At 42.8% G+C, this 18,555-nt stretch overlaps 1 protein-coding gene across 1 annotated transcript in view; it reads left to right on the forward strand.

Moving 5' to 3' along the window:
* Nucleotides 1–3,190: 3,190 nt before the first annotated feature.
* kcnt2b (potassium sodium-activated channel subfamily T member 2b) overlaps nucleotides 3,191–18,555 on the forward strand; it is a gene marked incomplete at both ends in the record, with an annotated part of 132,604 nt that continues 117,239 nt past the window's right edge. The window contains one exon of the mRNA XM_083780847.1: nucleotides 3,191–3,279. Coding sequence (XP_083636973.1) covers nucleotides 3,191–3,279 — 89 coding nt within the window. The remainder of the gene's footprint in view (nucleotides 3,280–18,555) is intronic.

The following is an 18,555-nucleotide window of genomic DNA, read 5'->3' on the forward strand; positions in this document are numbered from 1 at the left end:
GCCAATAAAAAAGTGGAAATGAGAGTACTCCACTGATTTGAAATTGTTGATGTTCTAACTTTTTTGTGATTTTCTTTCTTCCAATGCTTGTCTTTGATATGGTGCTGGGACCACTGGGATTTCGGCTAGGTTTGTTTTGTTTTTTTTATTCTTCATATGGGTGTTTTCTTTTATTTAAACTGTTTTAATTTGCATTGCCAGTTGTCTTGGCGGTGTTAGAATAGATTTTTGTATACAGTTGGATTGGTCTGTCCTGTGAAGCATTCCTCTTCAAATGTTCATGATCAGAATGTGTAACTGAAATGATGAAATGATGAATCCCCTCTGGTACCACACTTTTTGTCGTTGCCATGGCTACAGAGCAAGGCCTAGACCCACTTAACCCATTTAGACCTGAGGCCGATTCTACAAGTTCCTATTAACCCATTTAGACCTGAGGCCGATTCTACAAGTGCCTATTAAATCGGTAGCCTAGTTCTCACACTTTCAAGATGTTTCAAAAATGTTAAATAGCAATTATTGATAAAAATACATAGATATAATGCTAAAATGACATAGAAGTTGTATTTTGACTTCCTTTACATTTTGTAATTTTCCATTCCTTTTTTTTTTTTACACTATTTTCCATGTACAACAAACAATAAATAAACATTATGGATTGTTTCTATATTGCTGTATTGCTACTTTTAATGTGAGTATACCAACTTTCTCCACCACTACTTGACAAGTTTACAATTTACAATTTAGGCATTTAGCAGACGCTCTTAATCCAGAGCGATTTACAATAATCAAGAACAAAAGCATGGGAATACATCACAAAAGCATATTTATCATAAAACATGCGTAAGCTAAGAAAGTAACAGTGGAATATCTATATTATGAGACTATACATATAAACTATATATACTACTATCCTATACATATGTACTATGGCGTGCTATGACTATATACAATGCAATTATAGTGCCGTCTACATAACATGCTATAAGTCTGTATCAGATGCTATCTAAGGGAGTAGGGTAAGTGCTATGGGCCATGATGGAGTCTGAAAAGGTGGGTTTTCAGACTACGGCGGAAGATTGGGAGTGATGCTGCAGTTCTGACTGCAATGGGAAGTGCATTCCACAGTTTTGGAGCCAGAAGGGAGAAGAGTTTGGGACGTGTGGAGCGTTGTCCCGGCGTTTTTAGTGAGGGTACTTCCAGCTTCCCTGCGTTGGCTGATCTGAGTGCGCGGGAGGGTTTGTAGGGTTCAATCATACTTGCAAGATATGGGGGGAGATATGGGGGAGCCATACCTTTGGTTGCCTTGAATGCCAGCATCAGAGTCTACAGCTTGTCTGCCTAAACTTTAGGCAGACAAGCTGTAGATCAATATACAGTAGACTTTAGGCCCTAAAGTCTACTGTATATTGATCCAGTGGTTCCTGAGGATCCTTGAGGGGGTTCCAGTGGGTCCCCAGCAATTTTATCACCCTCACCCACTTAATATTAAAAAAACCAAATTGAGAATGAGAACCATACTGCGTTCATTGATCGAGCGTTCGTGTGTAATTATGACACGGCCGCTAGAGGGCAAAAACACACCAAAACGTGATACTATTACTAAACAGTCAATGAAAAGCGTGTGTGTCTGCGCGCGTGCGCGCCCATAAATAAAATACTGGTGGAATTTGGAGGCAATATTATTCAGCCAATTCAGGCAACATTTCTTACAATTTCATTTCAACTTCTACGGTCTTTCTGACACACGATGAACCAATTTGTATAAAGAGTAAAGACGAAAGACAGATGAATGTTATGCCTGGCTTGACTACTGAATGTGATTATGTTTTAGTAGGCTATACGTAGGCCTACGCTCCATCAAAGCAACAATTAAACTGCCAAGCGGTGCCAAGCAAGCATTCCAAATTAATGCACATCTGACTGAGGGGGCTGTATTATGCTCGCAAATTGGAATGCCTTTTTCATACATATTTAAGCAGAGCTTACGAATATTTTCAATATGGATCCGGATCAACGTTAATTCATATAGGCATAGCCCCTATCTATATAGCCAACGAATCATGAATAGTACGTTATTTATGGACCTGTGTGTTAGGTCGTCTGACTAACATTTATGCTGTTTGGTTGATTCATTGTGCAGTGCTGCGCTCGGCGCGCCTGGGTTTGGCGATCCCCCAACAATAAAAGTAAAAACAAAAGAAATAAAGCAAGCGAAAGAAAGAAAGAGTTGATGACAGCATTCCGCGGACGAGTGTGTCCTGTGGCAAGCCGTTTTAACATTTAATCAAACCACCCTCTAGCTATCTGTAATATATGTTTTAGATATCCAAAACCATGTTTCTCCTAGTCAAAACTGCATTCTCACTAGCCATAATTGTAATTAAAGATATCCATAATAACATTCTTATACTAGTACAAATAGTATTTCAAGATATCTAGAATTTAATTTCTCCTAATCAAAATTCTATTTAAGATATCTTTAAATAATTTAAATAATATAAGTGGCTGTTTTAACATTTAATCGCTAGACTGGATATGTATTCCAGATATCTGTAATATCAGTTCTTCCTAGTCAAAACTAACGTTTCAGATATCCACAATGACATTCCTCCTATCCAAAACTGTAATTTAAGATATCCACAAGGACATTTTTCCTATCCAAAATTACCATTGGGTTTTGCCACTTCCACTGTTCACCACAGCTTTCCAGTCGACCAGAGAGAGGATGTCGATGATATTCAACAACCAGTTGCACACAGACAGTCAGAGTCAGACACCAGCTGTAAAGTAGCCACTATAGCCAGCTACCCGCGCCCATTACGACGGAGTGCGACCATCATCCACCTGTTGTCTCTCGGAAAGGAAAAAAGTGGAGCTAACATAAACAGCGTCTCTTGGAGAAAATAAGTTGACTTTGGGGGAGCAATGAGTTGTATCGCTTCTCTACGTTTTGACTAGGAAGAGTTTGGGGTGTGTGTAGTGAGTACTAGTGTGTGTGTGTGTGTGTGTGTGTGTGTGTGTGTGTGTGTGTGTGTGTGTGTGTGTGTGTGCGTGTGCGTGTGTGTTGGGGGGGGGGGGGGTCGGATTCGGATCAGAAGATCCATCCTCCGCGCAGTCCGCGCTGTATAGTGTCGAGGCGCGGTTTGTGCTCCTGCTTCAGGTTGTGTGAGGAGGCTGAGGAGGGACAATGGTTGAGCTGGAGAAGGATGTCCTGCCGCTGCCTCCGCGGTACCGGTTCCGCGACCTGTTGCTCGGGGACTGGCAGACTGACGATAGGTAAGTGAGGGAGGAAGGAGGACACTCCTGAAAACTCTTAAAATTGCTTTATTGGCTACAATTAATTAACGCACAAATGCAGCAGGTTGTTGTGTTATATGCATCCAACATCCAACTGATTTAAAAAGTATAAATCTACGTGATTGTTTTTTGCATTACAAGTTTCAGACCTATCTTAAATAACGTGTCTTTGTGATAAGAAGTAATAGCTCTACAAGTTTATTTATTTTAATTGAAGATTGAATAATAATTGAATCAATGTTGCAAATTTGCAATATCATCAGTGCAGTGGACAGTGGTGCATCTGCATCACACACCCCTGCCCTGCTGTGGGTGACTGTCTGCAACAGGTTTCATGGTCGCGTCGCGACACTGCTTGAGATGAGACTGAGACGAGTAGCCTAGTCTATGCCAGCCTGCCAGGGATCTCAGCGTTATTTTTCAGGCCAATAAGGAGCCCCTATCTGACTGAGAGAGAGATGAAGCAGCTGGGGAGCCACTTACATAATTGTATAACATTGTGTTGCAAATTGCAATGCAGATTAAATGTTGGCTTCATGGTGGACCCTGTTGTAAACAAGTGTAATGCTTTATCATGGTGTCGTGACTGTCGTCCACAGTAAAAATGTTTGTATTGACTTGTGCTTTCGTTTGAACTGTACCCATTCTGCATACTGTGATTTTTTTTTCAATCAATCAATCAATAGACTTTGACAGCACTATCATCAGTATATGTTAGATTAATGTGTATTTTCAGACATAAACCATTTAAACTGTCAATAAATGTGACCTTTCATTACTTGGTCAGGTCTTTTTGAGGTGCAACCACTCTAAGGAACAGCAATGTCCGTGTTCACCTATGTGTTGTTAACTTGTTCACCGGTCCTATATGTGTTCACCTATGTGACATTAATGAGCCAATGACTATGAGTACCAGTAGGGGCGCTGTTGTGCCAGAAACACAGAGAGAGAGAGATAGTATTAGTGCTGCACTGTTGCCTGCTAATGAGAGAGAGAGAGGAGAGGAGAGGGGGGGGGGGGGGTCCGGGGGGAGAGGGAGAGAGGAGAGAAGGGGGGGGGGGTCCGGGGGGAGAGGGAGAGAGGAGAGAAGGGGGGGAGGGAGAGAGGGGGGTTGCACCACTCAGTTCACACAGGTGTGATTTTTTCCCTCTCTTTGCCAAAAATAGCAGATCTACAAGCCAGGCGTTGTGAGCTTGCAGATGCTATTTTTGGCTGAGTTGTCCTTAGAATAGGGATGCTAAGTGATTCATGTAAAAAAGAACACACCTGTGTGAAGTGAGGGGCGCTCTTATCATTATACGTCATCATACTGTTACAACAACTGAATTTATGTGATTAGTTAGCAGATTTGCTTGTCTACATATGACGCGAATTATCCCTTCATTGTCAATGGCATTTAATGTTTGTGTTGCCACAAATTTATGTCATAGTTGAGGCACATATGACCTAATTTCTCCTTTCATTGTCACTGGCAAATATGAGACGTGTGGGGACAAAGCTGTGTAGGATAAAGATTTGAGGGACTGGGGTTGAAGACCCCTGGACTATGTGGGTAACTATAATACATATCGTTTCAGGAATAATTCAGCAGCTATACTGTGGCCTGACACTGCAGGGGAGAAGGAGAAAAAGGAGTACCATTCTAAGAATAGCCTTGTTTAAATGAACCTACTCATTATTATTTAAATGCCAGGTAATTAGAGTGTCCCCTCTTACATTAAATCATATCTAATGATTCCTTTGGGTGGTCCTGGGGAGTGTAGACAGGAAGGCCCAGAGTGATATATTATATTATACTGGGCCTCTTCTCTTCTCTGATCAAATATAATTTGATATTCATATTATTTCTAAAAGCCATAATGACAGTCATTTACACCTTGAGTTTATGTACCGCCTGCAACTGTGAAATTAAGATCGTTAATTTAAATTGAATGTTACCGTAATTATCACACTTTTGCCTGTGTGCCTTGCAATTTAAGGTGGGTGTTCCAGGCAATTAACCTGTGCTTAAACTCTAATTTGTTTTGATATCCTCACATCCGATCCCCATGTCAGATGGGAGAATACAACACCTCATTCTAATGGGAAACCTTAACCTCCATTTAATGCTTGGTCTCCCTTGTTACTAGGGGAGGAAATGGGACCCACACTTGTGGACTTTATTTATTTTTTAGATGAGTCAATTATTAAGTCATTAATGCCAATTAATTCCTCCCCATACGTTTCTGTGTTGCCATTGTACCTACCAGTCTACCATTCATTGATGATGAAAGCGAGCGACATGAAGCCTAGTGTAGCCTAGACTCCTAGAGCAGTGTTTTTTTATGTAATAATAGCATGGTTGTTTTTCACCACCTGTGCGCAACCTAACACACACACACAAATACACACTCACATATTAACTGTATATATGATGATTTCGGGTGTGCCAGTACAGTACAGTACAGTAGAGGGTGTGAATACCAGGGTCTTGAATATCAAACGACTCGCCCCTTTACCAACTCTCCCCGCGAAATGTTTTAATGTAGTTAACAGTTAATTTAGTATTTCCCTCCCTCTCTGAAATTATCTTGTATACAGATTTATTTGATTGTATAGTAGTCGATCTCTATACTCTGTAAAATTAAGAAAGAATAACATACGGTGACTGCTTAATCCTGCCACCTTAATTAAAACCCAAGCACCCCGTTTATCCGTCCGCCTTTGTCCGCCTTCTCCTACAAAACCACACCGTTTGCCCCAACACCACCGGCATGCCTGTCCAGACATAACGCACTACTTTGCATCCATGCAACTGTCATATTTACAGTACAATACCCATTTCTATGAAAAAACACATTATTGCGCAACACCAACAGCCTGTTTGCTGTGACGTCAGAATCGTCACCACTTTGCAGCCCACATCCACAACAGAGCACACTGCCCCCACCCCCTTCTGGCTGCTAACTGACTGTGCCGAACAGTCCACCACCACCACTACAGAATTTGCCTGTACAATCGTGATAAAGACAAGGCACTGATACAGCAAGTGCACATTCTATAGTCGCAGTTCCATACCTAACTTTATATTCTGTAGTGCGGTGGTGTCGTTTGCTAAAAAGAGCCGATCTACAAGCTAACAACGTGTCGAGGCTCAATGTGACGTTCAAGTTTGGAATCGCGTGTGCGCAGCGTGAATGATAATACCAATGACCAACCTGGCTGGATACATACTGTACATATCAGTCAGTCAGTGGTCCATCCATTGTGTGACCTGCATAATGAGCAACCCCCCCCCCCGCCCCCCCCCCCCCCCCGACCTCATCCCACCACCATGTTCTGCGTAGCAGACTATATAGCTTAGTAAGTCAGTAGTCTACTGTAGCTGCATATGTCCCATGTTCTGTCTGAACTGAAGCAGTCAAAGCCAAACGGATAGTCTGTCTGTCCACTCCATTCATCCATGAGCAACATACAAATGAATTGATTATCTATCTATCTATCTATCTATCTATCTATCTATCTATCTATCTATCTATCTATCTATCTATCTATCTATCTATCTATCTATCTATCTATCTATCTATCTATCTATCTGTCTATCTATCTGTCTATCTATCTATCTATTGACATAAAAACAAATTGATTATAGGCCTATAGATTATATAAAAACATGATGTTCCGGGGGGCCCCTGTGTCCCTATGTATGCATGTCTACGCGTCCTCTAGCACAGTTGAGCACGGAAAGCTGCAACACAATAACTCTGTCATTTCTCGACCGTTTCGGACGCGGGAAGGCTCGCCGAAACCGGGGCCGGCCACCTGGCCATGTTCCTGGGGGTCTGGATGTTGCCCCCGGGGACACCCACACACTACAGTTCCACCGCTCACTTCACACAGGTGTAGGTTTTATCCCCAGTTACATAGAGCATTTGGCATTTCATACCAGGGTACATATATTTTCTTCAGGGGTACACTTTTTACAAATCGACCTATCCCCAAACAATACATAGACAGTCATATTAGTAGTCAATTGCTTGCTTGCTTGCTTGCTTTGTTTATTTGATTAGTTTATTATTATTATCATTATTTTTTATTTGTACACGAATAAAAGTTTGTACAGTCCCAAAGTTTGTGCAGGAAACAGTCAATATAAGGCTCAGAGACCTGACATTTGAGCAGGAAGCCTTTCAAAATAATAGTCTTAGCTACAACACATTGTGACTATGGAAACCCCCCCCCCGCGGGTCCGTTACAAACCCCCCCTGCGTGATAAAAGGTAGTTCTTTTTAGAGAGATTAATTGAGTTGAAAAGCCCTTCTTCCCCAGAGCATGGAGATCCTGCACTCACCCACTGCCAGTGGCCTTGCTGTTGTGATGCATCCATCCTTCGCCCAAGGACCAATATGTTACCAAGCACAGAGACAGTACAGTGTGACCTCAGTCACATAATTACTTGGCTTCTGTTAGCAGGAGGCAGCCTGCAGCGCTTGGTTCTAGGAAAAGTCAAAGAAAGACAATTTGATTGTTAACCCATTCTGACCTGAGATCAGATTCATACGAAGGTTTCCACTGGACACACACTGGTCTGATGAACCCATTCTGACCTGAGATCAGATTCTAGAAATGTCAGTTGCTCTTCGATTTTTCAAAAATAGCAGACCTACAAGCTCGTATCGCGCCACTCGGTGGCGCGATATGAGCTTGTAGATCTGCTATTTTTAAATAGCTAAAGCACGACATGATGCTGACACCAAAATGGGTGCCCGTTCAGAATGGGTTAAAACCTCAGGGTTAGGCCCAGGCCGTAGCGTAACGGTCTGGGCACCGGACTGGTGATCCAGTCGCGGTGTGCCGCGGGTTCGACTCCCGGACCCGACACGGCCTTTACCGCATGTCATCCCCCCCATCTCTCTCCCGTTTCCTGTCAGCCTACTTTCTGTCCCTTAAAAAATCAATAAAAGGCGTAAGCCGCAAAAAGAATATCTTAAAAAAAAAAAAACCTCAGGGTTACAAGAGGGGAGGGATCGAAGAGAATAACATTCAAAGGCAGAGAGATGATCTTAGCGGAATGTTGACGCTGTGAACAGTGAGTGATTTAGATGTTTGGTGAGACAGAAAGGCTGCACTTTTCAACCTCTCTTCACTAATGATCATGATAAAATAGCACAATTCTTTTCTACTCCTGCAGGCTTTCTATTCCTGAAAAGTTGCAATGCAACTTAAACTTAATCAGCACCCTAAAATATGTATCTGAAAACATTATAGGTTAGAAATAAGCCACGTAGTAGCAAACAGGCTGAGCTGGCCGTCTGTCTCTCTGCACTTGTAAATAAACAGACTCCACACGTCGCGGATGTACTGTAGCGGAGCTACGTCCCATAGCCTGAAGGGATGCAATGATCTGATTGATTCAGAAACACATTCTGTTTCAGACTGAAACTTAAAAATAAAATGCCAAAAAATGCCATTTCACTAAGTATTTAAAGCTGGAGTCTGGAACTATTATTTCATCCAATCTGTATTGTAGAGCAGTAGTTTTCAACCAGTGGTCCCGGGACCACCAGTGGTCCTTGAAGGGGTTCCAGATGGTCCCCAGCTAAATGATGGAAAGTTGGTAACTGAATGGACTGTTATAGATCTTTAAGTAACTCTGAATTATCCTTAAACATCTGCAATACTTAATTTACAAGAAGTCTACACAATCTGAGCAGAATTGTTATTTTGATCAACATTTGCCTGCCAACGATAACAAAAAATTGAGGCTAAATCTCATCAAATGGTGGTCGGTGGCTTAAATGCAGAATGAATGGGCCTTGATATGAAAAGTGTTGAAAACCAGTGTTGTAGACTAGAGTATTACAATATACTAACACAATTGCTATGGTTGGAGGTGGACTCCCAGTGAGACAGGACAGCTAATAATTGGCAAGTATTTTATGCCTGAAGCTGACCAGAATAAAGTAGTGATTGCCTTATAGTCCTGCCTGTCTTTGTCCGATTGTCAATTGTACTTAATAGTTCTTCCAGTACAGTTGGTAATCTCTTTAATTATCACCCTTGGAAATCTCCTGTGAGCCTGGTCTTATTAGGATTACATGACTAGATAGAAAAAAGAGCTCTGTTCTCAACCACTTCTCCTGGGAAATCTCCCAGAGTCCTCCATCCAGGCTTCCTTCCATCTGCTCTGTTAGATTCTGCAGACATTGACCATGTACCTCCAACCCATCCAAACCCTAACAGGATCAGGTTATCCAGATTGATTATAAATTATTTTGTACTAGCCCTTACCTGTTGTGAGATACCCCCCTCCCCCCTTGTGGCCGTGAGGGGTGCTGTATACTGGGTGCATTTTCGCATTTTTAATTCATTAATAAATTATTAATTTATAATTTGTTAAATTATAAATCTCCATATTATGGTCAATGCCCGTGTGAAAAGTGGGAGCGATTGGTGCAGGCTCAAAATAATCATTATATTTGCTGACGGCTCACAGCTCGAAAAGGTTGACGAATTTAAATACCTCTGCCTCTTGCTCGACCCTCACCTCACATTCAAGCCTCACATCACCTCTGTTATCCAGAAAGTACATTTCAGCCTGAAAGTTCTCTATCGATCAATTAACTGTTTCACCCTTCAGGTCAGGAAAAGAATCATCTCGCAACTAATTCTCCCTATCCTAGACTATGCTGACATTGTTTACCAAAATACCTCCGATACACACCTCTATCCCCTCAACGTAACATATAACAATCTCTGTAGATTTATACTGAGGTGTCCCTATATGACCCACCATTGTACCATGTATGAGTCCCTCAACTGGCTAACACTAAAAGCTCGAAGACACTCTCACTGGCTATTATTTGTCTTTAAATGCACTTTAATTACCCGGAATATCTAAAACAATATCTACGTCCCTTCAGCTCACCATACAACCTGAGGCACACAGACCATCTTTACCTGATAGTCCCCACCAACATCAGAAAAGTAGTTGGTCGGCGTGCTTTTAAATTTAAAGCTCCTGTCGACTGGAAAAATCTCCCCAGTTCCCACAGATCCATTAACTCCTTCAATATTTTTAAAGTGTCTATCATTATTCATCTCCAAACACCATGCTCCTGTTTCTAACTGCCTCCCATTGTTCTGATTGTTCTCTTTCCTTACATCATGCGGCAAATTTACTACTTACTATCTACTATTTTCAAGTGCATGTTTGCACTTTGGTCATGATGTATTGACAATGTTGTTAATGTCTGTCATGATGCTCGGCCTGTTGTTGTTCCGGTGTATGTTCATCATCTTGTATACTATGTATCATTACTATATTGACTTATTGATACAATGTTGCGGGGAATAGGTGGGATGGGAGCGGCTAGTTTTGGGAGAGCTTTGTTGTTTGTTTTGTCCTCGATTATGTATGAATGTACTTGTCTTGTATTTGCTGTACGTTGCTGGACCCCCTCGAAAACGAGATGATACATCTCAAGGGGATATCCTGTCTCAATAAAGGTTCATATATATATATATATATTGTCACGGTGAGTCAAAGGGTAGGACCCAAATGCAGGACAAGACCAGGAATGTTCAAATTAAATGATTTATTAAAGCAGAATGCCGTCAAGCTACAAACAAAACGAGTAGTAGCAGCATGCAGAAAATGCCAAAAATGCAAAGGTTCAAATATGCAAACCTTTCGAAGCAGTAAAGTCCAAAAATGCAGCCTTTCAGAATTGCAAAAACAGAGAACCAGGAACTCAGGTACAACACAGGGGACAAGGATGTATGTTCTGACAGTGGGAGAGTGGAAAGAGTCCAGTCTTATGGGGAGCAGGGTAATTGGCGAAGTGTTCACAGGTGTGGAAGGGACATGTCACTGTTGGGCTGAAGAGGGAGTGGGAACAGGTGTGTGACAAGGACTGAGTAGGAATGGAGAGTGGGAGTGGCTGATGTGGAAATGCAGACATAGGGGAAGAGTCAAACCATGACACATATTGAACTGGGTACTCCTCCCCAACGACAAGCACTTAGGCCCAGGCTATGGGCAGGGGCAGGGGCCCATACGACAAAGATATCTGTGTCCACACATACAACCCAAAACGATCATTTTTGACTCCAACAAGCATGCCATGCCAGTAGGTGGCGATAAGAAATATGTAACGCAATAGAAAAATGTTCTGAGCATGCGCGGTGAGCTGGTTTCCCAATAAATCCCCCCACGTAACCCGGTAGTACGTGCAGACCGGGCTCCATCTAGTGAGCAACTTTAGAACTCACCTTCTAATACCGGTATAAACACAAACCCAATTTTGCCAGCTGCATTGCTAGCCTAGTGGACTACTATGCACACTTGTAATATATGCTTTGCTTTGCTTCGCTGGTTCGCGCCCCACTGTTTTTACAACCGCAGACTTTTTAATAGTTTTTGGATTAAGGTTGCATTAAAAAGACTGGATTAAGGTTGGTGAAGGATGTGTTGCTCCCCTGCTTGCATACATAACCGCAAGCAGGGGAGCAACGCATCCTTCACCAACCTTAATCCAAAAACTATTAAAAAGTCTGCGGTTGTAAAAAGAGCGGCGACAGTGGGGCGCGAACCAGCGAAGTGAAGCATAGCATATATTTCAAGTGTGCGTAGTAGTCCACTAGGCTAGTGAGGCAGCTGATAGAATGGGGTTTGTGTTTATATTAGATGGTGAGGATCCGCCCGCGCGGGTGGCGGTACCTGCCATCGTGTTTGTTGTCGTTTCTATGGTAACCTCGCGTTCACCCCGGAAGTTGTTCGTTTTTCAATCCATGAACTGATGCGCATGCTCAGTGTTAAAAGCAACAACGAACATGCGCGACTAGGGAGGTGACGTCATCCTTCCTCAAAAACTCAGTTTCGCATGACTACACAGCTCCACCATCCGGATCTTTTCGAAAATCTCCACCGTTGCCAAAAACCTCCGTTTGAGTGGCCGAAAACGCCGTTTGCGTCTGGCTGAAAGGCCCAAACGCACATAGAAATGTGCGTTTGAAAAAACACCCAGAGTCGTGTAGCCCACGCCTTAGAATTGTAGGAGTTGAGGCATTATTTATTTTCAGAGAATTTGGTTTCAGAGAAAAATATTGTGAAAGTAGCCTTTTTTTTTTGCCTCATTCTACTTTTGATGCACGAATGGTCCCTAAACACCACCCCCAGCACAGGTCAATTGAATTGCAAAGGCACTCTCTAGCTAATGCCCCTAATAAAGATATGCATGTTCCCCATGGGCACAGCTGGGACTTGCATCCAGACCGTAGACTGTAAAAAATATGGACAAAGCGTTCCCCGGGTCTAACATGGACGTAAAATGAAGCCTATTATTCCTGCACTGTAAGTCGCCATCTTTCTAGATCCGTTTGGGCCCAGCTGGCCATTGGCTGGCTCCGTTTGGGCCCAGCTGGCCATTGGCTGCCCAGACAACGAGGAGGGACTTCCCCCCTTCTTCTCTGTTGGTTTTTATTTTGACTCGAGTGGGTGGGGACTCCCGATCATAGATTGGAAGGGTAGCCACGCCCCTCAGAACATACGCGACTTTATGGTAATTTATTTTATAAATGGGACCATAATTTTCCAAAAAGAATATTATGACATTAGAAATGAGACTTTAAACTAGTGACTGGAAGCAGAAAGTATTCATGACCATGTTTATTAAGGTAATACAGTCTAGGTGAAGTTGGGCCCAAATACATGGACTTCTATGGGGCTATGGGTGTTTTTGGGTCCAGTGACAGCGCCACAACAGGCCATTATATGAACTTTCAGGAGTTTCAGGCTTCACAAAATATCTGTCTGACTGCCCCCCTGATCCAGACACGTACACTTGTGTAACGTATACACTTAAGTTGTCTCCCTGACACATGGTGAACTCAGGTGGGGAAGAATGGAATAAAATTGCATAACAATGTGCTATACAGTATATAAACTACATATTACTTTCTATTCTATTCCTGCCTGTACTCCAACCAAGTCTACAGGAGGGCAATGGAAATGAAGCCACGTGACCTTACTACAATATCCTCATACAGGGTGCTATATATATCTGCGTATTGCATTTAAATTTTCCAAATAAAATCAATGAGTCACACGGAAACAATAGCGAGTCTTGTAATCCCCTCTACTGTTTAATGTTTACCTCATGGGACCGCACATCCCCCTCTCTCTCTCTCTCTTCCCTGAATGATCTCTCCTCTCCTCTTACAAATCTATCCTTTTCTCTTCTTTTTATTCCCAGTCTGGCTCTCCTCCACCCTCCACCCCCCACCCCTCCACACACACCGTCATTTTTCTGATAAGTGCCTCCAATATCATGTGTTTTTTCCTCTTTCAAGAGCCCTCTTTCAAGAGTCTCTATGGAATTACATTCTACCATATTCTTTGAACAGCTTGCAGAATGTGAGCGGGATTTGGCAACACGACGTTGGATTTAGATGGGAATTGATTTATGATTGATTTTACACACGTGAGGGCATCCTATGCCCTGTACTGTTAGTAGTATTAATAGTGCCGATGGTCTTTGCTCACATCCACCAGTTTTCCTGGTTTTCATTTGTGTTCACTCCAGCCCTACCAGAAAAATGGGAAATTAGGGCCAACCAGCTAGGGGTAAAGTTCCTGTCCATCACCTTTGAGATTGGAATTCGATAACTCTGTGATTCCTCCGGCTTGGCCCGGACGAACACAGTTGACAGCGTTCATACTTCATAGGTGGGAGCTGGCAGGGGAGGGCATTGTCTGTAGCTGCACTAATTACTCCTACAGGTTGGTCGGAGAGTCTCTTCAGCTGTGATTGGAAACGTGGGAGGATAGCATCAGTGGTGTGTTCTATAGGTTTTAACTTTTTTCGGAGGGTATACCATGATTATTCCGTCCCGTGCACATGCACGCGTATATTTGCGCGTGGTCACCAAATGAAATAAGCTCTCTATTGGTTAATTAATTAATGTGTGTATCTCTTAGAAACTCCAATGGTCAGCAGTCATTACCTCTCAAGACAAGTCTACATCCTGCCCGCAGCTCCTCAGTGTTACTGGACGGTATACTACTTATATAGCGTATAACATGGTATAACACACCACTGGTACATGGAGCATTTTCCTCCAAATGCGTTACGTATAACCTCCCAGTCAGTGCAATTAACTCCTTGTCTCCATGTGTATGGGAGGAGACGTGGTTGTCTGCATTCTCTCCAAGACCAAACAGGAGCTAGGGCTTAGCAGTGACAGTCAGGGATTATATACACATGTGGAAGGAATTGGCATCGAGACCGAAATTGGATAGAGAAGATTGAAATTGATCTAAAATAAGTTATCCATTCCAATATAGTCTATAGTGCTGCTGCAGAGATGGTCTTCTCTCTGCCACTATTTATATTCTCTGGCAGTGAGTCAGAGGTTATTGTTTTGATCAGTAAATGCCAGATGACCAAACAATGAAATAAATCTCTTCGAGGCTTGACAGGCCTTTCTCCAGTTAAAAGGGCAGCCCAGTGACTCTCCAACATATAAGCTTAATACAAATCTCCTGGGTCTGTAAAGTGGCTGCACAATCACTGTCATCACGTTGTCAGAGCATTCTACATTTCGGTAGCAGAGTAGCTGAATGAGGATTTGTATTGTGGATGTGGGTGTCATTCACTTTGGATAAGTAGGTAGGGTATTGAGGGCACTGTCCCTTTGATAATCTTAAAGATGAAGTGCCGTGATCCCCCCCCCCCCCCTCTAAAACATGATCATTAGGTACTATGATTATACTACCTAGAATAGTAATGCAGCATGTTAACCCCTTGAGTATAGTATGCGCCTTGAGCATGGCATGAACCCCCTCGAGTATGTCTGCATGAACTGACCCCGCAGGCTACGCTCCATTTATGACCCAACATCACAAGCAGAACACTGGGCCTCTCTGTCTGCTTGATGTTGATAGTGTTTTTGTACAGTCAGGAGGATAGCAGGAGCATCTGCCACGGCGCGGCTTGTATTTGTGTGTGGATAATGGATTGTAGGAGTTGAGATGAAATGCAACAGGCTCCCCACCAGTGCTCCTCGGCTCCCACCAACAGCACAGCCGCCCGCTCACACTGCAGGAGTCTTCCTCTGAGTCTGGGATTACCATACAAATGACAGCCTTCTGTCCTTAAAACGATTCTCTTATTGGCTGTCTGTCGCCACCACACGTTCCCTCGCTCAATCTCCGTCTCTCGCCATCCCATCATGCCCCCACTCCCTCCCAATACCTCCTTCCAAGGCTTAATCTAGTAAGGCCAATGTGGAACAAGGTCCATCAACAACATTGACATCAATACTTGTGGCAGTTTTCCAACGACACCAGCCACCCCCTCCTGCCTTCCTGTGCTGAAATTGACTCTTTACATCTTGCATTTAAAATGCAAATTTGAATGTCATAGCACCATTTTACACAATTATTTATTTATTTATAAAATACATACGATACTGTAGACTTGATAAGCAGCGTGTCTGACTAGCAAGGCACTGTCATAAATAGGGGGAATATAGCAGTAAAGAGTGTGTACTGATGGAAAAAATGATCATCCATATGGTGGTGTCAGTAAAGAATTCAGCCAGGTTAAATTGAAGGACCACTGACAAGCTCCATGGCTATTACTTTTAATGTACGTAAAAAGACGTACAGGTAGAGTAGAGTTTACAGAAGCATTGAAAAGTTCTCCACTTTGTCACGCTGATTGGCTGGTTGGCGGGTTGTCTGTCAACGCTGTACTCCCTCAGCCAAACATGCATTAGCAGGGTCCAGACTCCGCCTCCGTACAAATGAATGGAAATGCGATTTCAAGGGGGAGTGGGTCATTGATTGATTGATTGATTGATTGATTGTATTTATTAACAGTATGCAGAATGGGTACATTTCAAACTCAATACAAAAACTGTTATTGTGGACGACACCATGATAAAGCATTACACTTGTTTACAACAGGGTCCATCATTTTCAATTCATCAGAACATTTAGAGACGTACAAATATACACACCCGTGTGAAGTGATGACATAATGATGTAAATTCTCCTTTGTGTAAGACGAACATCTACACTAATATCTGAATATAGGAGGGGCTAGGGCCCCTCAAAAACACTAAATCATCATATGTCATCTGTCAGGAGTGGATAGAGTGGATCATATAATTCATACAATCATATAATTGGGATATGTAAAGGTCAGAGGTCCTTTGTTGAATCACTATTAGCTTCCGTTCTTGACCGTTTCCTATGACCCTTTAAGCCTTGGCCGGCTTAGGGCCGATTCATACTCCTAATTTACCGCTGTTTCGGCGCTGTAGTGCCGAAATGATTTCGGCTCGTCAGAAACTTTCAGTAGCACCGAAGAGCCGACTTTAGGACGGTATACCCGCCCCCCCCCGAACCTCAAATGGCGTCACATTGTAGGCTCTACAGCGCCGAACCGACTTTTATTCGGCTCTAAAATAGGAGTATGAATCACGCCTTAGCGGCCCAAGCACCGTGGCTGGTAATCCAGCATGTGTTGCAGGTTCGAGTCCCGATCCCGACGAACTTTGCTGTGTGTCTTCCCCCCACCTCTCTCCCCATTTCCTGCATGTCTACCTACTGTGATCTATCAATAAAAGTTATTTTGGGGGTAACAAAATAACTTGACATGAAAATAATTGAGATTCTACATTTTGTAGAATCTGCCTATCAGGTCTTAATGGGCTAAAAAAAACTAAATCCTTTATTGAAGGCATAAACACTGATGTGTTTGGTCTCACTCCAGACTTCATCAGGGCACAACAAAGTGTTTACCTTGATGTATAAGTAAGCTGGACAGTCATTGCTTTTTATTCTTACTCTAACTAGGAGTAATTGGGTGGCTTTGTGTGCGTTTGATAGAAGCCACAACAACAGAGCTGAGGGGAACGCAGCTGGATGACGATAAGACTGACATGTGTGACCCGACAATTGAATCATTACCCTGTGTCCTTCACTGTTAATTAAACGGGGAAAAAACACAGTCAACAAAAACCTAATGAGTAAGTAAGCAGTATTGGCAAAAAGGAGATATCGCCCTCTGCGGGGGGTCACCTTAAGACAGCTCTCATTAGCGCTCATTAGAGGAGAGGAGGAAGGGCCTTGTCCTGTCTGACGAGGGTCGGCTGGAAGGTGAAGGTTACACTATTGACACACACGGCGCCTCGTCAAATTCACGCCCCCAAATGCCAGTGACAGCACTTCTGGTCCATTTAGAACGGTGTACTGCAGCTGTCAATGCAATCCTATGAAAGGTATCATAGAACACTGTCATTTCACTGGTTGATTACTGAGGCTGTGTTTGACTTGTCCTTTTTAATGTCACATACCTGCCATCTCAATATACTATAATATACTCCATCAGTGTGTCAAAAGTGCTAGCTTCGTAAATCTCAAGTTAACAGTTTGACTGCGGAAAACGATTTACCGGACTTTTAATCAACCCCCCTTCACTGCCGAGATTGTTGTATTACCTTTAGAGCATACGCTGAATTATTTGGGCTTTTAATCCGCGAAAATCCAGCAAAAAAAGCTCCCCTGGTTTGTTATGATCCGAGTGTAGCATCCACCATCTTGGTGCACCCGGAAGACGCACACAAGACTGGTCTCAATGAGGCGTTGCACCCCATTCGTTTACATTGGCCTCAATTTCCCAGAAGCCCTAGCAGCCCACAGCATGTGACGATTTCCGGTTTTTTTATCACAACAGATGCGCCTACTCTCTTTCTCCGCGGCGAAGAAGAATTTTATTTTTTTTGTTTACATTACGGCGGATTAAACACATAAAACAAAACTCGCGTATGTCCGATATGGCAGCGACATTAACCTGGAGTAATCCATTCAAAGAACGGAAACTGTTAAAGTGGCTGTCTGGCCGCATGGTATATACTTCACAGTCACATCCCTTGAAGTTTTCAATACCCAGATACATTTGTGATTTTGTTTAATACTTTATGTCTGGAAAAGTATCCAAACAGCATCTTGCAAGACTAATTATGAATACACTTCCCATTGCAGTCAGAACTGCAGCATCTGCAGCATCACTCGCAATCTTCCGCCGTAGCCTGAAAACCCACCTTTTCAGACTCCATCATGGCCCATAGCACTTACCCTACCCCCTTAGATAGCATTTCTGTTGGCTTAGATAGCATTTGACACAGACTTATAGCATGTTATGTAGACAGCACTATAATTGTATTGTATATAGTCATAGCACGCCATAGTACATATGTATAGCA

Source organism: Protomyctophum parallelum (genome assembly GCF_964188405.1).
Source record: "Protomyctophum parallelum genome assembly, chromosome: 13".
NCBI lineage: Eukaryota > Metazoa > Chordata > Actinopteri > Myctophiformes > Myctophidae > Protomyctophum > Protomyctophum parallelum.